Source organism: Fundulus heteroclitus, chromosome 6 (assembly GCF_011125445.2).
Source record: "Fundulus heteroclitus isolate FHET01 chromosome 6, MU-UCD_Fhet_4.1, whole genome shotgun sequence".
NCBI lineage: Eukaryota > Metazoa > Chordata > Actinopteri > Cyprinodontiformes > Fundulidae > Fundulus > Fundulus heteroclitus.
The window spans coordinates 31,858,869-31,883,551 of record NC_046366.1 but is presented as its reverse complement, the minus strand read 5'-3'; the positions used below and the strand labels follow the sequence as shown (position 1 = coordinate 31,883,551).

Genomic DNA, 24,683 nt, shown 5'->3' with positions numbered 1-24,683 from the left:
ATCTCCCCTACGTCCTGTCACAATCATAGTTGGGCTTGGTTAAATGTAAAGAGCAAATATATAATAAACTATTTAATAAAAGTTGTCATTAGTTTTTTTCTTCCATTGTTTAATTAGGTTTTTAGAAACTTCCTTCCACAGAAACCTTAAGGTGCGTTTTTCCAATGCTTTTTATGTTGAAAGTTATAAAATCAGACATTAATAAAATCTGAAGTTTGGCGCATCTTTTATGTTTGTTTTGAACCCTATCTAAGAGAATTCTCACTCTGATGTTTGCAGGGTATTTTTTAATGCATGGCCAAAACTGGTTTTAATTAGTCTGGAGCTTAAAAAGTCTTACATATTATTTGGTTTCCTGAAAGAAAATTATTGCATAGGTTAAAATAAAACCAGATATTTCCCTGGGAACAACTCCATATGTAAATAAAAAATTTTAAAACATATATACCAAGATGAGATATGATCTCATAGCAAGGAGGTCCTGCTCACCTGATGCTGGTTCCAGTGGTTCTGGCTCCAGACTGATTTAGACTTGTGGGGACCTCCTCTGGTTGTGATGATGCCGTAGCATCACTAAAACATTGGAGACAAAGCTGTTTTTGTTATAAAAGGACAGCAAATGATCACGTTTTTTGGAATATCAGTATCCTAAAATCAACCGTAAGCGTGATATTTACCAGGAAGCACTGACCACCTCTCTGTCGGTGACAGGCTGTGTGTGTGCACGGTCCTGAACTCTTCTCAGGCGCCGTTCGACGGCAGCGTTTCGTGAGCGGGGTTTGGGAACGCTTCCGTCTGACGTTTTCTCCAACTCCTGAAAATAAACGCGTTCAACGACTGTTAAAGTGATAGACAGACTAAATATTGTCACTCCTGTAAAGACAGAGTCGCTTATTTTGAAGCTTTAGACTAGGACATCAGTTTGTGATTAAACGTGAACACTCCTGAGGCATGAATTAAAAAAGGCATACCCTGAAGAGGGACCGTTTTGCAGCCACACTCATCTTGGCTCTCTCGTCCACTTTTTCTTCATCTCCTGAAAGCAAAGAGAACTTTAAGTCCCAAAACATCTCTCTCGCAAATTCGGCAGCACTTCACTGGATACAGGAGAGCGCAGACCTGACTGTCCATCCGGGGTTTCTGGTTATAGAAAACCCTTCTGTTTCTATCCAGTCACATTTCCACAGCAGAACTTGATGTGGTCAAGAGCTGTGAGTGTGAATGTTTCCAGGCACTGATGCTCAAAAAAGGCTCCAGTGTAGTGGATTTGGACCGTGCACCTTTAGGCCAAGTAGTGACAGTCTTGATTTTGGCCTCATTCTCCGTTTGAGGGGGTATATGCTGGTGTAAGCGGGGGGAGGGGGGGTAGAGATGGTCTGATAGGCAGAGGTGGGACAGGCCATAGCTCTGTGGTCATGCTTGAATTTGGTTAGTATTAGTAGAAGTATTGTATTTACTATATTAATGATTAGGGCTGGACGATAATTCAATAACGACATACACTCACCGGCCACTTTATTAGGTACACCTGTCCAACTGCTCGTTAACACTTAATTTCTAAGCAGCCAATCACATGGCGGCAACTCAGTGTATTTAGGCATGTAGACATGGTCAAGAGAATCTCCTGCAGTTCAAACTGAGCATCAGTATGGGGAAGAAAGGTGATTTGAGTGACTTTGAACGTGGCATGATTGTTGGTGCCAGAAGGGCTGGTCTGAGTATTTCAGAAACTGCTAATCTACTGGGATTTTCACGCACAACCATCTCTAGGGTTCACAGAGAATGGTCCGAAAAAGAAAAAACATCCAGTGAGCGGCAGTTCTGTGGGCGGAAATGCCTTGTTGATGCCAGAGGTCAGAGGAGAATGGCCAGACTGGTTCGAGCTGATAGAAGGGCAACAGTGACTCAAATAACCACCCGTTACAACCAAGGTGGGCAGAAGAGCATCTCTGAACGCACAGTACGTGGAACTTTGAGGCAGATGGGCTACAGCAGCAGAAGACCACATCGGGTGCCACTCCTTTCAGCTAAGAACAGGAAACTGAGGCTACAATTTGCACAAGGTCATCGAAATTGGACAATAGAAGATTGGAAAAACGTTGCCTGGTCTGATGAGTCTCGATTTCTGCTGCGACAGTCGGATGGTAGGGTCAGAATTTGGCGTCTACAACATGAAAGCATGGATCCATCCTGCCTTGTATCAAAGGTTCAGACTGGTGGTGGTGGTGTCATGGTGTGGGGAATATTTTCTTGGCACTCTTTGGGCCCCTTGGTACCAATTGAGCATCGTTGCAACGCCACAGCCTACCTGAGTATTGTTGCTGACCATGTCCATCCCTTTATGACCACAATGTACCCAACTTCTGATGGCTACTTTCAGCAGGATAATGCGCCATGTCATAAAGCTGGAATCATCTCAGACTGGTTTCTTGAACATGACAATGAGTTCGCTGTACTCAAATGGCCTCCACAGTCACCAGATCTCAATGCAATAGAGCATCTTTGGGATGTGGTGGAACGGGAGATTCGCATCATGGATGTGCAGCCGACAAATCTGCGGCAACTGTGTGATGCCATCATGTCAATATGGACCAAACTCCCTGAGGAATGCTTCCAGCACCTTGTTGAATCTATGCCACGAAGAATTGAGGCAGTTCTGAAGGCAAAAGGAGGTCCAACCCGTTACTAGCATGGGGTACCTAATAAAGTGGCCGGTGAGTGTATATCGATGATAGAAAAAAGGGTCAATAAAAAGTTAAATAAAACAACAGTTTTTCTTCCTTTTGCATTCTAGACTATCATGTAGGTTAATATTACAGTCATTACATCCTCCCAACCAATCACAAACACAGTAGGACCCAGGAACCCTCCGTCACTAAGCTCCGCCCCATCACTAAGCTCCGCCCCCTTCAGAGTTCAGAGAGCACCCGTTATTTTTTTTAAAAAAGTTGCAGTTAACAATAAATTTTGAAAAGGTAATTTCCCCCATGTTCTGTCGCAATCATAGTTGGGCTTGGTTAAATGTGAAGAGGAAATATATAATAAATTATTTATTAAAGGTTGCCATTAGTTTATTTTTTTTCTTCCAGTGTTTAATTTAATTAACAGAAACCTTAAGGTGTGTTTTTCCCTTATGCTTATTATGTGAATATGTAAAATCAGACATTAAGAAAATCTGAAGTTGGGTGCAACTTTTTTTTTTTTATTTACATCATGTTTGCAGGTTTTTTTTAATGCATGGGCAAAACTGGTTTTAATTAGTCTGGAGCTTAAAAATTATTCAATATTATTTGGTTTCCTAAAAGAAAAATATTGCATAGGTTAAAATAAAACCAGATCCCTGGCCACAACTCCATATGTATTTTTTTTTTTTTTGAGATATGAGATATGATCTCATAGCAAGGAGGTCCTGCTCACCTGATGCTGGTAACAGTGGTTCTGGCTCCAGACTGATTTAGACTTGAGTTAAAAGTTGAGTTTGAATTCAATGTTTATGTGTTCTGTATCTAAACATTGGTCACTAAGCAACAGCATAAAATGACCAGGGCTGCACTTAAAATATATATTTTGAATTTGTGGATAATAATCGATATCAATCAATATGATTTCTATTTTATCGAAATTCTTTTTCTTTCTATATCGTCCAGCCTTACTAATGATGAAGTAGGTAAGATGGCATCATTCGCTAATGCGCTGGCACTAGCGAAAAAGGTAATTTTGCATTCCAATGCACACTTCTCCATTCTTCACTGCTTTAAGCATCAAATAGTCCCTCTAAATGTAGCTCTGCTACATCTTCGTGTATTAACAGAATTTAATTGCTCAAATGTTTGACTTTCTGAAGCATAAATGTGTGTATAATAATTTTTTACAAGACAAAGATTTTTATGTTACAATATGAGGCTGTAGGTACCTTCAGCATCTTGTAGTTGGGAGGGGCTTAGACGAGATCTAGAGAAAACAAACATTGAACATTAGCGTCACTGACAATTATTCCAGGGCAGTGGAGCCAAATAACCACGGTCTGATTGGTGCTGTAAAGGATCACGCGTAGCTTTGGCTGTACCTGTCGGATTCCAGGCGCTCTGCAGAAGTGATGGGCTGCGTCCTGAACCTCTCCGACGTGCGGCTGTCTCCTGGGGTTATGTAACGGCGAGGCCTTCGAGTCCCCCTGTCCCCATCGTTGCCGCTGCTAGCTGGCTCCACGTCCTTGGCTGAGAGATCGGCTTTAGCTGTTTCTCTTTGGCGGAGGAGTTTGGAATATTTGACAAAGGCACAAAAAGAAAACGAAAAAAAATAGAATAAGTAAATATTCTTGTTCACTTCACCCAAAACAGGGGAAACAAGGCCTCGCATGTCAATGTTATCGCAAACAATAACCACAACCAGAGCGGGACGATGGTGTCGTTGTCGTGCTTTTCTTGCATGCCTCGGTCTTCACTGGGGTCTCCTGATCGCTTCAAAACATGCATATTATGGCAGATCTCCATGTTGGTAACCCGTTCAAGGTGTGCCCTGCCGCCTGCCCAAAGACTGCAGGAGATAAACTAAACGTTATCCCAGGACCTGGCGCAAAATTAGGCAGGTATAGGAACTAGATGGATTAGCACACCTGCTATTAGTTATTATTTATTGGTAATGAGGGCGGGGGCCAGGCGGGATAGTGGTCAACACAGCAGGGCGCAGGTTTCAAATCTTAGCAACGGTCTTTCCATGCAGATTTTGTAAGTTTTTTCCTTCTATGAGCGGTTTATCTCCAGAGACTCCTTCAGAAGATTGCCAGTGTGATTCCATGAATAGACGTTTCTGTCGTTTGTCTCTGTCTTACACTGTGAGGGTCTCTGGCCCTCTCCACCGACAACGCCTATAATCATGAATCGGGTTAAGCAAGCATTTAAATTTAATGCATGCATCATGTGGTGAAATGACAATCTACTTCTTAAAGTCAAAACCTGCAAAGCAGACATTTTCCATGCAGCATTGTTGTTATTGACACGGCTTACGCGTCCATAATTTAGTGGCAACAGATCAATGCAGCACCAATAAACTGTTATATAAAAATGCAGAAGAGCTCATGCCAGTGAACCTACAGCTCCGGCTTCCGGTTGGCATTCTCCAGGTAAGAGTGTCGCAGCCGTGCTACTGATACCCTCGTGTCCAGGGTGCCCACGTCCCCATTAGCCATCCCGGGTGGAGGGACAACTCGGGTGGCCTCTCTCCCGATCCCCGCTCTCTCAGCATGATACATGGCAGAGCGTTGGCTTACGCCTATATCTGACATGGAGCGGGTTCGTATCTTGGGTTTGGGCCCTCCACTTATTTCCATACTTCTGTGTTTGGCCTGAGGCAGCGAAGAGCCCCTCTGGAGGTAGGCCACAGAGTCAAACCTCTGGTGCTGTGGCACGGCCTCTGCCTTCGTCTGGGAAGTTTGAGGTTGCATTTGAACGTTTTCCTGTTTACTTGCCGGCTCGTTTGTTTGCAGCACGTACTGTCCTCGAGACTCTCTCTGGCTCTCCTGAGAGTGCCTCAAGTGACTGGGGTGATGTTCTCTTTGAGGGTCTTGGTGGGTTTGAGCTGTCAGTTCGAGCTTTCTGACTCCACACTGCTTCTGCTCTGGGGGCTTGTGCTGCTTTATTCGGGACTCTTGATGGTGCGCGGGCTCCATGGATTGATCCTGCCTATGCTGATGACGTACAGAGGAGTAGGCCGGCTGCATAGACCTACAAATTCTCTCCTCTTGGCTGTCTTGACTGGAAGGCTGCTCTCTCACCCTCTCCGTGATTCTCTGGGCCTTTCGTTCTCTACCCCTCTCTCTCGGCCGCTCCTCGTCCCAATCTTCCTCTAAGTAACTTCTCCGTCTTTGCTCCGGGCTGATGTTTTGCCAGTCCATGTCTTCATGCCTGCCCCTGTGAGTGTCATCCACGCTCTTTTCCCTTCTGCGAATTTCAGAGGGCAACACTGCCTTCCTGCTTTTGAGCAGGCCCTCTGTCTGCGCTTCTTCTTTTAGGGCCTGTCTCGCTTCCATTCTTGCCTCCCTATGAGCGACGTAGATCTGGTCGGCGCTCACCCGTCTCGGTGGTTGCGCCTCTGGGAGCCCTGAATGCGTCCCAGTTGGCACGGGAGCGTTCAATGCCACAGCGGGCTGAGAATCCACAGCAGGGCCAGAGCGCTGGTACTCGTTCGTGGAAGGCGCAGGATGGCGGCCCGCACTAGGCTGAGGTTGAGGAAGGCTCCTTTGTTGGTTGTGCTCTGAATACTGTGCTGTATACTTAGCAGGGCTGCCATGACTGTGATGTCTGTTTTGGAGGTGCCTGTCTGGACTTTGGTCAGGGCCGTTCTGGGGTGTTTCTTCCCTGGACGACCGTTCCCTCACTCGGATTCTTGGAAAAGGAATGCATACCAGGCATTAAGTTTTCAGTTCACTGGAATAAAAGGCCCGTTTACACTACACCTAAAAACCGAGCCATGCCGAGACCAGTCCGAGCTTGGATCAGTTATCCAAGACAAGCAGACCCGTTTACACACAAAGCTTATCTCGGTTCCTTGGTTGCTCCTCGCCTCCTAGTGGCGATCTGTGGTACTACCGCTCTCTGGGATTGAAGGCGGAAGCAGCAAAACAAAACGGCGGCGTCCTTAACATTCAGGATGTTATGCTTGATATTGTGATATTTCAGTGTTTGCGGAGAGTCAGGGGAAGAAGGCAACCATTGGTGAATTTACTTGAGAAAGTTGGCTTTTTGGGAGTGGATGAGACAAACAAACGTCTAATAAGGATTTACAGACGCAGGAAACAACGACAGACGCTGAGGTTCATCACACTGCTAAGCAGATTCATCTCTGGAAATCGTGTGTCACGGTAAGGAAGGTAGTATTATTATGAATGTCTGAAATTTGTCTGAATGGAGTGTGAATCGGGACGTGCAGCCAGACACGCCGGAAAAACCGCGGACAGTCAGCTGACTGTAAGGGAATGCTCATGCGCTCTTTATCAGAAAACCGGGCCAAAAAATAAAACCAGGCCGAGACCTACCCAAGAACTGGTCTGCAGTTAGCGCGGTCCGGTTCAGTCTGTTGACCATTTACACACAAGAGTTATCTCGGTTACCGAGCTCAGACTGGTCTCGGCTCGGTTAAAAAAGTGTAGTGTAAACGGGCCTAAAGACAACCAACAACAGTGTATCCCAAGGTGGTAGAAATAATATCTACCATATACAAAGATTGGTGCGATAATGTATACCAGTCGTTGCAGTGGTTACAATCACAGGAAAACATTTCAATGGTGGTTTATGCAGCCACGGGACAAACTAAGCACATCCTCTCCTACTTCTGGGATTTAAGAAGCAAAGTGTCAGTCAGCTGCATGCCGTAACCCCCTGGTACTCTAATAAGCATAACCAGGGTTGTAAGTAGGAACCGAGACCTGAGGGACTTTCATCCGGGCTAGAGTTAAAACATATCTGGTCCTTGTTCAGCCAAAATAAAAGCATTTAATCCTAAAGCATCTAAACACATTAAAAGGTCAAGAAAAACATTGTACCAATTAATCCAAGGTGTACCATTAATTGTTTTAATTTAAACTTTTCTCGGTAATGCATGCAATATCATAAAAAATTAACAAAATAAACAATAATACAGTTTCTCTCAAGGTAATACATGCATACCCTTTTATGTAAATGTTGATAACAGGATAAAAAATTAGAGTCCAAGAAAGGTCCAGGATGAAGAATTTAGATTTTTTCTCTACAGAAAGTGTTTAATATTCAAGACTGCACCGATAGCTCAGATATTTAGTGGAGAACAACAGACTGTGCTGTAAAAAGTTTTACTTATTATTCTTGGAAGGCCGAAATAAAATGGTTTCTTCATAAGAGGAACAAAGGGCCGGAAAGACGACAGTAAACCAGAGCAGGTACATGAAAGTATGAACGCATTTAGAGAATCTGTTTTTAGCAAATGTTTGGAAAGATGACATTATTAATGAAATAAATAATAAAGACAAGTTTTTTTCATGATCTTACCATTTTAAGAAAATCAACTTTATAACAGTTTCCTTTTTGGAAATGTAAGAAACTCAGCAGTGGAACAGCTTTATGAGAGTTAAAATGTATAAAAAGGTATTTTAATCTGATTGAATTTGACTTTGGGAAGTGCCTTGAGATGACACGTAACATGAATTGGCGCTATATAAATAAAATTTTATTGAAAAATGAAAGTTCTCTCTTGATGCTGAACTGGTTGGCCATCACTGGCCTAGAGCATAGCGTTTAACATAATACCAGGTGGGAAAGGTACTGGCAATTGACTTTTTCCTCTGGTGGGAGCAACAGGATTTCCAAATTATTAGAAATCATTTAGAAATAAGAAATTAGGTTTGGCCAATAAAGTGCTCAGAGAAATTGTATGCCAAATGCTACAAACCTTATTACCATTTTAAATCTAAATGTTCATAGCTGAGCAATTTGGGGGGGAAAATGATTAAGTATTGCTCTACAGAAAGAGATACCAGGGGGGAAAAAAGCAATTGGCCCTAAAAATGGCGGCACATTTTAGTTTATCAATGTTTCAAATAAATGACCCACATTTTGGTCATATAAGACTAAAGTATTGCTATTAAATGTGGCATCTCAACACATTTTTCTTTCCCAGAGACCATATTGAATATCATGGCTGCACATAATCCAATTTATTCTTATGAGAGGAGATCCAAACAATGCATTTACTGTGAACCTGCCTAAGGAAACAATAAGCAAATCTGTTACTGTAGACATTTTGGTTTTTGTGCAATCATATTTCAAATCTGAGGAAAACTGGCTACCCTTAAAGAAACTTACTAGAGGAAAAGTCTAGAACATAAGACTATCATGGGACCCACATCAGCTCCTAAATCCTCCTCTAGTGCAGCAAGATCAAGTAACAGCATGCCATGTGAGCTAAGTCCGATTCCAACTCTCCCTCCCTGATGTCATTATGCCAAATAGTCCAGCTATTTTCATCTCTAACCCAATGACCCCTGGTAGTCAAAGGTTACTCTAATCTCATTGTGTAGCGCTAAGCAGGACATAAGTGACGGGAATCGGCTTTATCTAAAATGGCATGAAGTGCTTAAACACTGCTTGTGCTTCTTGAGCACTCAATCAGTGGATGAGACCACAAGCGTGGCTCACCGCAGACTTTCAAAGCTATCTGAAGAGCGACAATCCACTGAGAGTCACAAAGCATAGCTACCAAACCAGAGAACAAGGGAATTATCTTTGCACTACATTTATTGTTGTCCCCACTCTTTAGGAAAGTAAGAACCGCTGTGAGTAGTTCCCTTTCACATTGGTTTTATCAGCCGTTCAACTACAGTAAAGAGAGTCTGAACTGTTTTACAGAGCAAACCAAGGGGTGCTTGGCTTGCAAAGCAAGATACGTGTTTATTAGGGTCTACTTAAACCATAAAATATCATTGTCGGCCTACACTCAATGTGAACCTGTTAGGTTTTGATAAATGTAAAAAGATCTAATTTATAGCTTCATGTAAATGAGCACGATATGGACAGTTAACTGAGGGGAAACTTCATAAATACAAAAAAGTGCAACTACTTGAAGAAATGCCATATACATTTTTAGGGTTGTGGAAGTACCAAAAATTGACAAACGACATTTGAACAATAAAAAAAGTCTTGTCTCTAAAACGTCTTTCACAAAAACAGTTCTGTCATTTAGCCACAAACAGGAACCCTTTCTCAAACGTTTAATCTGAGTTTTCAATACTCACCAGTCAAAGGTTTTTTTGCAGGCTTTAAAAGATGTGTCCACCCTGAGTGAAACTCAGCAGGGTCCATAGACTCAGCAGAGTCTTATATGTATAGTAAGTTGTGTGGTGGATATTTTCCATTCTATAGGGTACAAAAGTGGTGGTGTGTAAGGGCTTTTTGGTTGTGCAGCCTCTGTTATGGCTGAGGTTGTTGCTGCTCCTGCATCCTGCCTCTAGATGTGAATGAGCAGCAATCCCTCATACTGAGCAAGCATCCGCTGGTCGCTTCATGCTTGCTAAGTATGAGGGATTGCTGCAAAGCCATGGACAATGCAGACGACTCTCGCTGTGGCTCTACGCTTCTCCAGGAGTGAATGCTGCTTGTCGGGACTTTGATGCAATCAACTGGTTCCCTTATATAGGGAACTTGACTTTGTAAAGTGCCTTGAGATGACATGTTTCATGAATTGTCGCTATATAAATAAAACTGAATTGAATTGAAGTACATCACTATTGAGAAAACATCTGTGCTCTTAGCTGAAGTCCAGCCATATATAGTCTGCACAATTATGCTCCAGTCTGAGGAATAAGGTCCACAAATAAACAGCTGGTAGATGTTCCTGGGTCAAGACTAAAATGTTGAGGGAATAGAGGCATGACAACTAATCTATGGAACAACCTGCTCTTGCAAATGAGAGATTCAGAGACTGTTGATTAATTCATTTTAAGCCTTTAAAAAACCCACGCTTTCATGAATTGGACGTTACAGGGCTGGGACTTCGCCTGGTGGTTCAGAGGTCTGAAAGGCATTGACTGCAACCCTCCTTGCCACTTATGTCCTTTCAGAAAATAAACTTGGCTTTAAGTGTTTTGTGATAGGCGGTTATTTAAGGAAAAGGGTAAATGACCTGTACCTGGATTGCGTTTTATCAAGTCCAGAAGACCCCAAAGTGCTTCTCACCAAGGACACAATGACTTAGACGGTTGGAGTGAGGGTTCAAACCAGCAACCTGTCGATTACAGGACAAACCTAGCTCCTTGTGCCGCTGGTGAACGGCACTTCTGACAGTTTGCCAGAGGACTGTTGGGTGTTTTGCGGATTTTCACACTGTTACCAATGCAAAAGCGTCTTACTTTGAAGAGAAGCTGAGGATTGTCTACAACTCACTTTCAAAAGCTGTTTTGAGATTAATAGTCATTCTTTGACTGCGAAAACGTGCTGCAAAGTTATTTTGGGACACTGTGAGACCTCTTCAGGAAATTGTTCACTGAAAAGATAGCTGGTTTGCTCAAAGAAATCAGCTATAGTTATTATTGAATTTAATCAGTTGCTATGTAATCTACAGATCAGAGTAAAATGTCATATTTATCTCTGCCCAGATACCATCAGCTATACCCTTTTTTCACTTCCCTTGGTAAGCGAAAATTCTCATTGCTTTAAAAGGCTGCAAATCTGATTATATACCGAAACCGATGAGCTTTCTGATAATAAACCAGGTGTTGTGAGAGCAGCTAGGGAAATAATGCTACATCTGAAACCGTGGCAATATTTCCCAAATGAACTCACCAGAACAGATTTGCATATGAAACTGGAAAACAAACACCAGAATGGATAGGTTATTATTTTAAGGTCTACGAGATATTTCTTTAAATGGTATTCAGTCAGATATTAAACACACATATGAGTTGAAAATATAAGGCCATAATATGTTATTTTTCTTAAAGCTTATACTTTTGTTTGGCTTGGATTTCTGCACATGTGAAACTGTGTTTATGTTTATATTCACGCTTAGGTACTCAGGAACTATTTATCCAGCATTTGGAAAAATCAGGAAAATTAACTTTGTGTCATTTTCCATTAGACAAAAATGGAGCAGATAGAACATATATCATCACATATTATCGGCAAATAAAAACTAGAGACAATTGTATTAAAATATGACTAAGAAAATGTAATTCCCATTAAAGGTGCCGTGTGAATAATGTATGCCCTACTGATAACGGAATAACTTTAAATGAAGCAGGGAACCCTTGGTAAAGAGTACAAAAAAGCACATAGAATAACAGGGAGCTCTAAAGGCAGCTCACATCTTTAAAGTTTAATATAATGACAAAAAAAGTTTTAAAACATGTAAACTGTAGCGTGCTAGCTTTGCTAGTAGTATTTCATCAACTTTACCACTATAATTCATGATCCTTGAATTATCTGCACACTATCCAGGCCTGCTTTCTTAGCCCTTAAAGCCCAAAAGGTTTTAGGGGCAATTTCCACCTGAAATTACATATGTGATATAAATTAAGAACAGCTCCAAATGTATACATTTTAAATGTAAAATTTTGGTTTTGTGTGACACTAAGGCATTAACTAATATTCAAGTGGAACCACTATTGCAAATGTCTCTATTTCTGATTTATAGGTGATTAAACCAAGGAAATATCTAATTTTCCTTGCCTCACCTAAATATTTTTCAAAATAAACACTGCAAAACTACATGAAAACCCTTATGAAAATACAGGAGAAGCCTCAGACTTTTTATATCCAAATCTTGACAGCAAGAGGCGGACCTCTGATTTTGGCACAGTTTATCCAAATGTGCCAAACTGTTCCAAATGTGTTTTTCACCTTATAAAAAGGAAACAGGTCAAATAAAAATTTTAACTTTAGGACTCCTTCTGCACATGAAAAAGGCTTTGGTATTAAGATTTACCCTCTGTTTCCTCAACATGTATTATTGTGCACAGCATAAATCAATAAAATGAAGAGAAATGTCAGAAATCATGACTGATATCTGTTTGAGAAACTTCTAGAATGATATGTTCACTCCTCTGCATTGCTTTGGCGATAGACGTTGAGAGAGGAGAAAAAAACCCAGCTGCAGAATGTTACATTTTAATTGGTCACAGCTGCAGCTTGTCAGAAAGTGCCCGTGTGTTACTGCGCACTTCCCTCACAGTTTTGTCAGCCCCGTTGCACACGGTGATTACAAAATGAACACAGCTGGAAGAGAAACGTGCTGTGTCTTGCTTAAATGGTAAGACTCTCTAGTTTTTAACACTACAGACCTTGGTGAGCATTTTTCTGAGAGTCAGTCATGTTTGATAGACAGATAAATGGTATTTTGTGTGTTTAAAATGCTGTAAAACCAAAAGTATTTGTGGAAAATAAAAATGTGTTATAAACATTAAAGCCTCCTCTTTGGAGGTATTTAGGAAGAAAAAATGTGACCGTTTCTAAACTACTTTTAAAGCTTGATAAAATGGGTGTGGCTATGCTTGGACCGAGATCGGGCCAGATGGGTTTAAGTAGACAATCTCTCATTGAGTATATAATGAAAAAAATGGGAATCAAGTTTTACCCCACAAACTGGATAATATAATAATATAATCTGTCAAAGTTCAGTAGGATGACCTGTAGAAAAGGACGTTGATTACGTACAACTGCATATTTAGCTGCCTCGTTAACTCCACTACTGTACATGGAGAAGCTTTGAACAAATCATGTATGCATCGATAAGTAAAGAGTAAAACGTTGTTTATGATTACCTGAATAGAAACTCGCCAAAAGGCACACAACCTTAATCTCATCACAAGGAGAAATACCGATGACATTTTCTGTTTTACAGCCTATTATGTAAATTGTGTATTTGCTTATTTCAAAAGGGCAATTTCTAAAACCATACCTGATATACTCTGAGCAGTGCTGTTAATACTTCACTGGTGTTTGTTATACAGTGGTTTTTTGTAGTCAAACCAAAATCTCAAGGTTTTTTTTATGTGCTTTTCATTCATCAAAGTGAAAATAGCAAACATACAGGGTTATTGGGAGTTGAAGAACATCAGCTAGTTGTTATAGTTGGACAGAAAGTAGTAGAGTTGAGACTACTCCTTGCAGGAGAATGAGCACTGCTTTCTTCATGACTTTGGAGGATTTAAAAAACACAGATATTTTGACATGTTCTGCAGGAGGTTGCAACATCACTCCCAGTCGTTAGCGTGTAATTCATCTGTGCGTGCGTACCTGTCACATGTGCCTCATTTACTCCACCGCCAGTGAATGAGGCACAAAATTGTAGAGGCAGAAATGTCATAGTGTTGGAAAAATAATATAAATACCATGATCTTATTTTTTTCATGAAAGGAAAAGGTATAAACCAGGTTTTTATAGGGAAGGTAACCTTGAATGTTCATAAAATAAAAGTGATTGAATTATTAATTTGACCGTCTGTGGGGGTAGCAGGGATCGTTGAAGGAGTGGGACGCCTCTCCAACATAGATTTGGACCTGTCTGAACTTTGATGGACCTAACAGCAGCCATATGACTATTCCGAACTGACTATAAAGAAGACATTTAGCTAAACTGCAAATCAGTCATTTGAAAAATACAGCTAGATACATTTACATACAATAAAAAAACTTTATCATAACTTCTCCATCTTAACCTCTATCTTACTTGATGACAAGCCTGCTACTGATCCAACAGAAATATTGCCAGGAATAAGGTTTATACACCAGCATTAGCTGAAATGCTTATACCGTCTTGAGCTTGCATGACAGGTACAGTTTGTGAAAGTAGACTGAAATACCTATATTAATGAATAAATTGAATTAAAGAGAATAAAAACCTCATTCTGAAAAACTGTAAAGGTGCAAAAGTTATATTTTGTTAATCCTTTCTGTCTGACCCTATTTAGAGATAAATAAAACCAATGTACTTGAGAAATTTGTTTAAAAAATTAGGACACCTGAGATATGAACTTAGGAAAATTGCAGGGAAAACCTAAAAAACAGAATCACTTGGCAGGAGTGCAATGTTTTGTGAAGCATTTAAAGTCTGAACTGTGTCTCTGGCTCTAAGTATCTGAAGGTTGTCCAAATGGCACAAAGATTATTTTTGTTTCAGTAGGGGCAACATTTATGGACATTATTAAAACAGCACTGTGTAGCTTTTAACCACTAGGGGACGCTAGACCTGTAACTTCCAGGTTCAGCGCCCATAAAGGCTGCTGGCAACACTGCACTGTCACAAAATTAAACAGTCTCCCTCCGTGTTTTGGCACCTGATAGCAGAGCAGCAGATTGAGAAGTCATGGAGTTACTTGTAAAGATGAGGCCACATTAACCCCTCTAGATCAAATCCTACAATAAATAATATTTGTTTATTGCAAAACTGTCTCTCTGATATCAAGCAGTGGTTGTCTCAAAATCTTCTCCACCTAAAACTGATTACACTCTCTTTAGTTCTAAATCTCGTCGGGCCCCAAGCCTTGGTCCCATACCCCACCTTTTACTTCAGCTGGGAGAAACGTAGGTGTGATTTTTGACAGCAGGCTTTTTTCAGCTAAGACTCTCATCAAAATTCAAGGGAATTTTGGAGATGGGCAGCCCACACGGAGAACCGATATGCACGCTGTATATTAACCTGAAAAATCCTTTCATTTAAGCTAATACTCAGGTCAAAACGTACACAGTGCTGCTTTAAAAAAAAATTGCATAAAAGTTATAAATAGTAAGAAAAAATAGTAGAAGACATAGCACCCATCTCTTAAAACATGTTGGTATTTGAATACTTTAAGTACCAAAAAGTATGCAGAAGTCCAAAGAAGTGGTGTATAAGCTGAAGTGTGCAGTAAGCAAATATTAGTTAATTACACTCAGTTACCTTTACTTGAATAATAAAAATAATAATACTTAAGTGATGGTAATCTTACTAATTACCCACATAAGACAAGAAAATATACTCCATTTAAAGTAATATCCATATATATATTATATTCGGTACATATCCAGCTGCAAATTTAGTCCACAATACTAGTTATCTATATATTATACTCATAGAACAAATCTATCAGTAAAATTCTGCCTATAATAGTATGTATCTCTATATTTATTCAGTAATAATCCATGTCCTGTACATATGGAACCATTGTTTATCCTGCACTTGCTGCTATTGCACTTCTGGTTAGACCTAAACTGTATTTCGTTGCCTTGTACCTGTAGCTTTGTAATGACAATAAAGTTGAATCTAATCATCTAATCTAAAAGAGAAAGAGAAACGCTATCTCTGCAGTTTGAATGCTTCAAACATTTTTTACAATTAAAACTACTGGTTTGATAAGTGACTTTCAGAAAGTAAAAAAAAAAAAAAACATATTTTTTCCTGACAACAAAGCTTTCAGTAATAAAATATATATATTTTAAACATTTCTTTATACTCACCCCTGTCTGTTGAGGATGCTCTGAGCCTGCTGCTCTATGAATAAATCTCCAGGTGAGATGCCGTAGCGTGTGGAGGGCAAAGATACACGGCGGGCTGTGCGAGGGGAGCTAGGCACCGCAGCGATAGTGTAGCTCCTGGTGGAGGCGGGGCTTTGATCTCGGTGGGACGAATCGTGTTGCTGGGTGTGCTGCCTCTGTTGTGGCTGAGGCTGATGCTGCTCCTGCATCTTGCCTCTCGATGTGAACGAGCGTTCCTGAGCCCCAGCTTGCCGATGATTCTCCACATTCATCACTCTCTCCTGCTCTGAGAATCTGCCAGGCCTTTCTTGGGCTGGGGGAGGAGCTTGGTTTGAGTGGGCATGCCTCGGTTGGGCTGCAGGGGCAGGATCCGGGTGTGTCGTCATGTAAACCCGGCCCACTCCAGAGCGGAAGGGTATCCTCGGTTCCTGTCCATGTGTCTCCACCTCTGTTCTCTCTCTGTCTCTCCTGGAGGTGACCTGGCGGTCCGAGGTGTCCGGCTCACGCCGGGAGCGGTACCGCGGTGTGTATTCGGTGTCTGCCTCTTGGTCCAGGAGGATGCCATAGCGTTCTGACAACTGGCGCCGACGCTCAGCTTTGTAGCGAGCGATGCGTTCGGCCTTGGAGCTGAGGTTGGACGGGGGACCTGATGTGGGTGTGGATGAGGTGGATAACGTCACTGGATCAACGTAAACCACAACCGGCTCTGGGCGTCTGCTGCCATTGCCACCTTTCACCTGAGGCGTTCTGTCTGGAGAGGTCACCTTCTTCTGCGGCGGCTCCATCTCCTCTCGGCTGTAGCGCCTCACTGGGATAAACAGTGGAAATGCTTCATTGTCTTCATTCTTTACCAGCTCTTTTGCAAGTCTTGTTACTCTGCTAGCTAGTTTCTTGCATGTAATCAACATTCCTGCCACATTATGTTAACTGACCAACAGATAAACCGTGAAAAACTTTGCTACGCAGCAGAGTTTATGGCTAACTCTGTCAAATCTATGTGCCCAGCTAACGGGTCCAAATCCGCCCCCTACCACCACCTGTGCTTGACAACGGAAATTAAACATTTTTACTTGAATGTTGGTTGGTTTTCTATAAATATGGTGGTATATTTAGATGTTTCAAACTTTTAGTCGAATACAAGACAACATAACAATCCCCCCCACCTAAAAATTAGCAATGTATAGTGAGCTGAAAAATGGGAATCCCAGGTAGAAGAAATAGCTTAAAATTTACTGACACAACTATGAGAGTTTATTTGCATGAAGGGATGTCAATACCACTTTTAAATGTAAAGAAAGACTGAAAGAATTACATTTATTTCATAAATATGTATATTTATAGTGCTTACCCATCCCACGAGGCTCACAGGGGTCTGAACCACGGGTGTATCGAGGTGGATCTTCTTCCAGCATCCTGTTGGCTACTAAACCACCTGGCACCAGAGCAGGTGGCGCTTCAGTTTCAATTCCTTCTAGTCGTCGCGCTATCCTCTCTTTCCTATAGGAGACAAAAGTCAGTGACTGTTAGCCAGCAGCAGTCGAGTTGTCCAAGTCTTGCCGCAAATGCATTGCTCTGTAGTGCTACACTGAAACAAAACAGAGATGACTCCCGGTTAGCACCAAATCCCCTGAATTCCTCACCTAAAACAACGCCGAGCTCTATGTAAACATCACTGGTGCTGGAGGAAAAATCAGCTTAAAGTCCAAATTCAGCTGCCTGCAGCATTCAACCAGTCAAAACGCTGCTCAGCATGTGGGATGCTGTGAGATGTTGGTACTGTGGTGAGGAGGAGTCCCTCTGACCAGAGGGGATTTCCCAACAGGTGTCTTTATGGTGCATTCAGGTGCATCTAGTGCACTAACAAGTCTAGAGGGATTTAACCCTTTTTACTCTTAAATGTCTACACAGTTTATTTTTTTAAAATCCTAAACAACGCTGAGCATTTTCAAGTGGTTTTATTGATGAATAATCCATCCATCCAGCCATCCATCCATTGGCCACATCATCTATCCTTTATTAATGGAAAATCCAAAAACAAACCCAATCTTCAACCAGTTCTACAGTGGCCACTTTGTATTTGTTTCTCTTGATTGAAGCAAGCCCAAAATGTACCAACTGGTACTTTGAAACCCGAAATATGCAAATGAACCGTAATTTTTAAACCGAATTACATACCGAACCGTAATTGTTTTGTACAGTTACACCCCCCGGTTTGAAACGATGCTCACCTGTTCATTTCCGGATCCTTGGAGATTGAGCTCTCAAAGTACTTTTTCAACTCCGACACTAAAAACATGAAACATGGTTTTTACACATTTTAAGAGTCATAAGAAAAAAAAAATGCTAAGAATAAGCAGTTATTTGCTTTATGCGGTGTTACCAATACACACCCTTCGGAAGAACAAACAGAAGTTTGGAATCTGTGTCTGAAACACTCTTGACCAAGTTGGTCTTGTCTTTGAAGGAATAGTCACTCTGAAAACTTTAAAGCAAAAGAGAGAGTCAAAAACATTCAGATTATCACTGATTAAGCAAAATTAAAATAGCCGTGTCTTTGTAATTAATAAGGATTAAATCTCAGGAACTAATTACTATTAACCCATTACCTAATTATTAATCATCATACTCATTAATCATAATCATATAAGATAATACCCTCAGCAAGTGAAAGTTACTGCTTTTAACCAGATCTGTTGAACAGGAAGTGGAGAATACACTGATGTAGATTCCCAGTCATCCAGACATGAAAATATTGTGCTTTAGTAAATAATAACTGGGCTTCTCTTGTTCCTTGAAGACGTTTCACCTCTCGTTTAAAAATCTTCTTCAGTTTTTTCAGGTCAAACATTTTCAGGAAACAAGGGGAGAACAAGGGTTTCCCCAATAACCTGTATGAGTAACTTTCTTTTATTTATAACTCTTCTTTAATTACTCTCTTATCTTCCCTAATTATTTCACTGTATATTTGTTTTAGATGACCACATCAACTTCTGAAAGGAAACTAGCAATCATTCATTTCTTGCGGCTTGTGTGTCACAGATCTCTACAAAGGATGAACAATGTATCTCTATTGGAAACTTCCAACTTAATGTTAGTGGATGTTACCACAGGCCATTTATTTCAGGTTATTCTCCCAATCTTTGAAAGATGAAGGCACATATGATTTCATAATCACCACTAATAAGTAACAGTTGACATTTCAATATGTTTTAATGCATATTTGGTCAGAGAAAGTGTGTTAAATAGGAATAAGTTGGATATGTGTATTTTTTTGTTGTTTAGTGGCTTTTATTTATGCAGCATAGAATTTATTGATTGAAAACTGAAGAAATCTGTATCAGAAATACTTTAATAATCCCAGAGGGAAATTACATTTAAATGAAATATTTTTTTCTGTTTCTTACCTTAGAGTTTCTGTTGGTAGAGAGGTCGAGCTGGAAAGTTTTGTCGAAACTTTAGATCCCAATCCTGAAAAGAGAAACAGGAGGCCGTTCTGAGTAATAAATAATCTAGACGACCGCTTTCAGTTCAGCGATGCAGACATTTCAACAGCCACGCTAAATTTAGCAATCAAAATGCATTAATTTTAAATGTAGCTTTAATAACGCAAGTCAATTTTCAGAATAGTTAAAATGGTCACCAGAACCAATGAAACGCAGAAAATAATAATCACCATATTATTGTAATTACATTTAATTTTATTTATTTATTGCTAGTAGAATCCTGCCTCCATTAACATGTCATCAGACTCTTTCCCAACCTTACTGATATCGCCATTTATTGAGCTATTCATTAAATTTCTAAGTTTAATAATCAAGGCTTTTACAATATAAAGAACACTTGTGACTGCATTTTGTTATTATTGAATATTGCAGTAACGATATAATTTGTGATTAAGCCAGATTTTTCTCACTGTTCCCTTTCCTGTCCCACCAACACGCATCTCAGTCTGCAAAATTTATGTTAGAAGCATCATGAGTCGTTAAAGCCCATCATATATGTTGTTGTGGGCAATGTTTGCCATTTTGAAAATGTAGTAGCTAGCTAAATGTTGCACCCAAGCATTATTTTGTAGTTGCAATATGAGACATTCTGATATGGTAATATTAGATCTTATATATATATATATGTTGGGTTTTTTTTTTTGTCTAGTAAGCATCTTACAGCTCCGTGTCTAACGCGGCGCTGTGGTGGCCAGTCAACTGCGACTCTGCCAAATTCATGTTCCAAGTTTCCTTATTGTAACAAATTAACTTAATTTTCAAACTGGGAAACAGAAACGGGTCCAAAACGCAACAATTAATGTTTAACATTTCTGATGAGAAAGCGGACGGTGAAATTATCGCTGCTGCGGCGAAGAAACAAATTTCTCTTTTGTTTCTTTTATTCTTCTTCTATTCCTGTAACCTGTGGGTTTGCCCGTTCAAACATTTCGTCCGCTTCGCCTGTCAGTGACAGAACCTGCACTGCAAAAACGTTAAAAATAAGTTAAAAATAAGTCAAATTGTCTTGGAATTAGTGCATTTATCCTTGATTTGAGCAGCTAAATAAGATTATCTGCCAATGGAATGAGTATTTTGACCCCTAAACTAACATAATTAGATATACTGCACATGAAATAAGATGATAGAGATGAGTTGTTCCTATTTTAAGTGCAAAAAATCTCATTCCATTGGCAAACCATCTTATTTACCTGCTCAAATCAAGGACAAATACACTACTTTCAAGAATATTTGACTTATTTTTAGTTTTGTTTTTGCAGTGTGGGTTAAAGTGCTATTAAAATTTTCCTGATTGTCAATATTATCTCCTCTCTGATGCGTTTGTAGCCTAAGTACACAGAACCAGGGGTTATGATTGTAATCAGAGAACTGGCAACAAATGCTTTGTTTCTTTGAGGTGAAGTTGGAGGAAGTCCTCCTTTGTTATTTCATCTCTGTGTGCCGTGTCCTTAAACCGCTCACATGTCCAGTACATGTACCCTGAGCACAATGCTGCCACCACCATGCTTCACAGCTGGTAAAGGGTTTTCATTTGATTCCTGTATTCGTCTTATGGTTATTTTTGTCTCGTTTGACCAGGAAAACCTTTTTCCACAAGGTATTTTACTTTTTCATGTGGGCAGCTACAAATCTCCAAGGTGCTGACGATCTTCGAGCAGAGGCTTCTTTGTCGGTCACTACACACTCAGTCTATATTGATGTTAAATTGGACATGGTGCTCCAATTAGACTTAGACAGCTTTATTTGTCATTTTGTATGCACAGAGTGCGTACAGAACGAAATTTCGTTTGCATACAGCTTGAAATGCACTGTTTCTTGACATTATAACCAGTTTTCTTTCTCCTAATGGGACAATGTTGTCATCAGGAGGAAAGCTTGGACCCAACTGTGTTCTTAAGCAGAACAATGATCCCAATTTGACCTTTTTTTAAAAAAAAATGAAATCCAAATTATTGAATTTCTACCACAGCAAAAGCCAAATAGATTTTATGTTATGTGTGATCTTACGCCTCACTATCAGTCAGAAAAAGTTCCCAGCTGATAGCTGACCCTTTAACTCTTATGTCACACCCAGGAGACAGGTCATATTTCTGCTTCAGACGCCTCCAGAGCCCCGCTGACTAATTTTGGCCTCCAGTGACCGTGTGGCCAAACACTGCAGCCGCCTGCGCAGCAGAAACATCCACATTTGGGGTGGCAGAAGCAAACAAAATCCCAAAAAAAGCAAGATTTTATTATTTTTTCCTGTGTCAGCACTGCAAAAACGGAACTAGAAATAAGTAAAATGTTCTTAAAATTAGTGTATTTGTCCTTCATTTGAGCAGGTAAATAAGATGATTTGCCAATGGAATAAGATTTTTTGCACCTAAAATAGGAACAATTTATCTCCGTCATCTTAATTCAAGTCCAGTATATCTAATTATCTTATTTTAGGGGTCAAAATACTCATTCCATTGGCAGATAATCTTATTTACCTGCCCAAATCACGGATAAATACACTAACTTTAAGAACATTTTACTTATTTTTTAGATCCGTTTTTGCAGTTAGGGGTCTTGCTTGGACTTATTAAACATATTAAAATGTTACTTTTATGAGAGGTTAATGGTGGGGTGACTTCACAAATGAACCTCCAACGGTGGAAAGCCCCCACATGCAGAAGCCGGTTCAGCTTCCCTTGGAAACGCCTGAAGGTCGCCAGCCAAACAAACAGCACAAGGTTCAAGACAGACGTGGCCACAAAGCAACGTAGGCCTAAAGTCGGCACAAGAAGAAGGATTTTCTAATGTTATCCAGAGCCGCCGGTCAGACTCTGTCAGCGCATTCGACCAGATTTTTCTGCAACATGAACCGCTCTAATTTCCAAATGATCCAGAAAGCAGTAAGCTATCAGCACTCACTTAAATTTAAGAGTAATATTACTCAACTTAAAGCAAAGACTGATAAAATTTGGTGATGATTTATGTCCTCAACTGAAAGAAAGCTTTCTGCCCATCTCTCTAACATCCGTAAAATTCTTTAAGCATTCAAAACAAACCAAGTTTAAGCGACGTCTGTCTCCGCTGGTTCCCAGTCTAAGCTCATGCAACAAAGCAAAAACATGAACCTGGATCCCAAACATACTGTTCTGCCAAAATCAAAGCGGAGAAGAAGCCAGGTCAGTGGTTCATCTTTCCACAGGCCTTACCTTCCCTGCAGGGCTGCACATGGTTCACATGGAAACTAGAGATCCATGGGTTTCGAAACATGTTTAAATAGGCGGACTGGAGGACGGCCTGCTGCTGGGACCCCGTTAGCTCACAGTGGTGGTGAGGGCAGTGACCAACGACGGCGGCGGCGGCGGAGATGAGCACAGCGGACAGGTAAAGACGGAGGTGACACACACCCACACACGGCTAGAGAGAGAGGGAGAGCCTGAAAGCAAGCTGCAACCCACACAGACTGGGAGTCGCACCACAGTCTGTGTTTGTGTGTGTGTGTGTGTGTGTGTGTGTGTGTGTGTGTGTGTGTGTGTGTGTGTGTGTGTGTGTGTGTGTGTGTGTGTGTGTGTGTGTGTGTGTGTGTATGTGTGTCATTTGGGCAGAGATGGATAGAGATAGAGAGAGAGAGACAGCACAGCAGGGTGTTAAAGCAGCTCAGGGCCCCTAATCAGATTACAGGCAGAAATTAGCCCTGATGATAAAAACTCTGGAAGGGGATTGGAGGAGGGTGCCAGCAGAGCTGCAGGGGGTGCTTTGGGGTCCAGGGCTACTGGAAATCAGACCGTTGCTTAGCACAATTCAGCCAACGTAACCAGGGAACTATAAAATCCCCCCCCCCGAAGAAAAATCACACTGCATGTTTGGACGGGAAATTCCTCTGAGATGCTGGCATACAGCTGTTGTCTCCTGGATTATAATCCCACTGCTTTATCAGGAGTGTCACTGCTTTAAGGTTTTTGCTCTCCCGGGACATGTGAAGGTTTTCCCCTCTTTTCTTTCTTCTTAGTGAGAAGTGAGACAACACATACAGCATTAATGTATTATTTGCCCCACGTTTGATCTCTTTTTTTTTTTTTTTAAATAATACATTTCATAATGTCCCAGTGAGTCCTCAACAAGAAGATCCTGCCTTAAAACCATAACCAGGAAAAAAAAGGTAATTTTCGTCCAGAGTGTGTACGCTGTTCCCACTTTTCTCCCAAAACTCCCGTTTTCTTCCAAAAGTCCAAACAAAAAGCAAAAAACATGGTGTTTAAGTCTGGATAAGTCAACCTTCTCTGTAAGTTAGTCAATGAAAGGTCCCACTGACCAGTCCAGACAGCCACTAGTTTGCCTCGCAGTGAGCAAGGCGCACTCTGCTAGCGGGGAAACCAAACACTGTTGCACGAAAACATCAAAGATATACACAAAAAGCTGGGCAAATTAAGGAACAGCACGTCGACAATGATCTGAGCTGAGTACGTTCTGAGGGTACTGACAAGCACACTGCAAAAACAGAACCAAAAATAAGTAATATTTTCTTAAAATGAGTGCATTTATCCTCGGTTTGAGCAGGTGAATAAGATGATCTGCCAATGGAATAAGATTTTTGCACTTAAAATAGGAATTCAATTCAATTTCAAGTGCAGGATATCTAATTACCTTATTTTAGGGGTCAAAATACTCATTCCATTGGCAGATAATATTATGTACCTGCTCAAATCATGGATAAAAACATAAATTTTAAGAACATTTCACTTATTTTTAGATCTGTTATTGCAGTGCAGGAGCACTACTGGGTCCTTTCCTTAACGTCCCGGGAAGAAGTGATGACAAGGCGGTGTGGGAGGAGATTACCTCCTAAATGGAGAGCAAAGCTTCTGCCAGCAGAGAGGGGTCAGAGAGGACCTGTCAGACTGATCTAAATGTATCATGTATACCGCTGTCAAGGTAAATTTACACTACAAAACGAAATAAACGGGATTAGACAGACACAGTCTGGAGTTTATCTTATTGTGCTTGATCATTATCTGAAGCAATATTTTTATCTCTAGCCAAGAAACAGGTTTTAATGAGGGCCCTAGTCAATAAGGGAGTCCAGCAATCTATCCTTCTGCCCTCTATTCCTCATCTATATCCATCTTTTACGCAAGTATTCCCGCTGCTCGTTATCTTCATCTTCATCATTTCAATTCGTCTTCAGTTCGCCAGAAACATGAGTTCTAATCTAGTCCCCTTCAAAATGAGTA

General features: G+C 40.8%; 1 protein-coding gene across 10 annotated transcripts in view; it reads right to left on the bottom strand.

The window, feature by feature from the left end:
* Positions 1 to 24,683, bottom strand: part of svilb (supervillin b) — a 91,255-nt gene that overhangs the window by 46,051 nt on the left and 20,521 nt on the right. For 7 of the 10 annotated variants that reach the window (XM_036138605.1, XM_036138599.1, XM_036138602.1 and 4 more), the window contains exons 1-12: positions 22,662 to 22,862; positions 19,378 to 19,441; positions 18,364 to 18,455; positions 18,202 to 18,259; positions 17,322 to 17,470; positions 15,956 to 16,781; positions 5,091 to 6,380; positions 4,067 to 4,240; positions 3,914 to 3,951; positions 972 to 1,036; positions 678 to 814; positions 490 to 573 (exon numbers count right to left, since the gene is read on the bottom strand). In XM_036138605.1, coding sequence (XP_035994498.1) covers positions 490 to 573; positions 678 to 814; positions 972 to 1,036; positions 3,914 to 3,951; positions 4,067 to 4,240; positions 5,091 to 6,380; positions 15,956 to 16,781; positions 17,322 to 17,470; positions 18,202 to 18,259; positions 18,364 to 18,455; positions 19,378 to 19,441; positions 22,662 to 22,722 — 3,038 coding nt within the window. In that variant the 5' untranslated portion in view covers positions 22,723 to 22,862. Of the gene's footprint in view, positions 1 to 489; positions 574 to 677; positions 815 to 971; positions 1,037 to 3,913; positions 3,952 to 4,066; positions 4,241 to 5,090; positions 6,381 to 15,955; positions 16,782 to 17,321; positions 17,471 to 18,201; positions 18,260 to 18,363; positions 18,456 to 19,377; positions 19,442 to 22,661; positions 22,864 to 24,683 lie in introns of those variants that run through there. The other 3 variants (XM_036138604.1, XM_036138608.1, XM_036138609.1) reach the window with 3 other exon arrangements.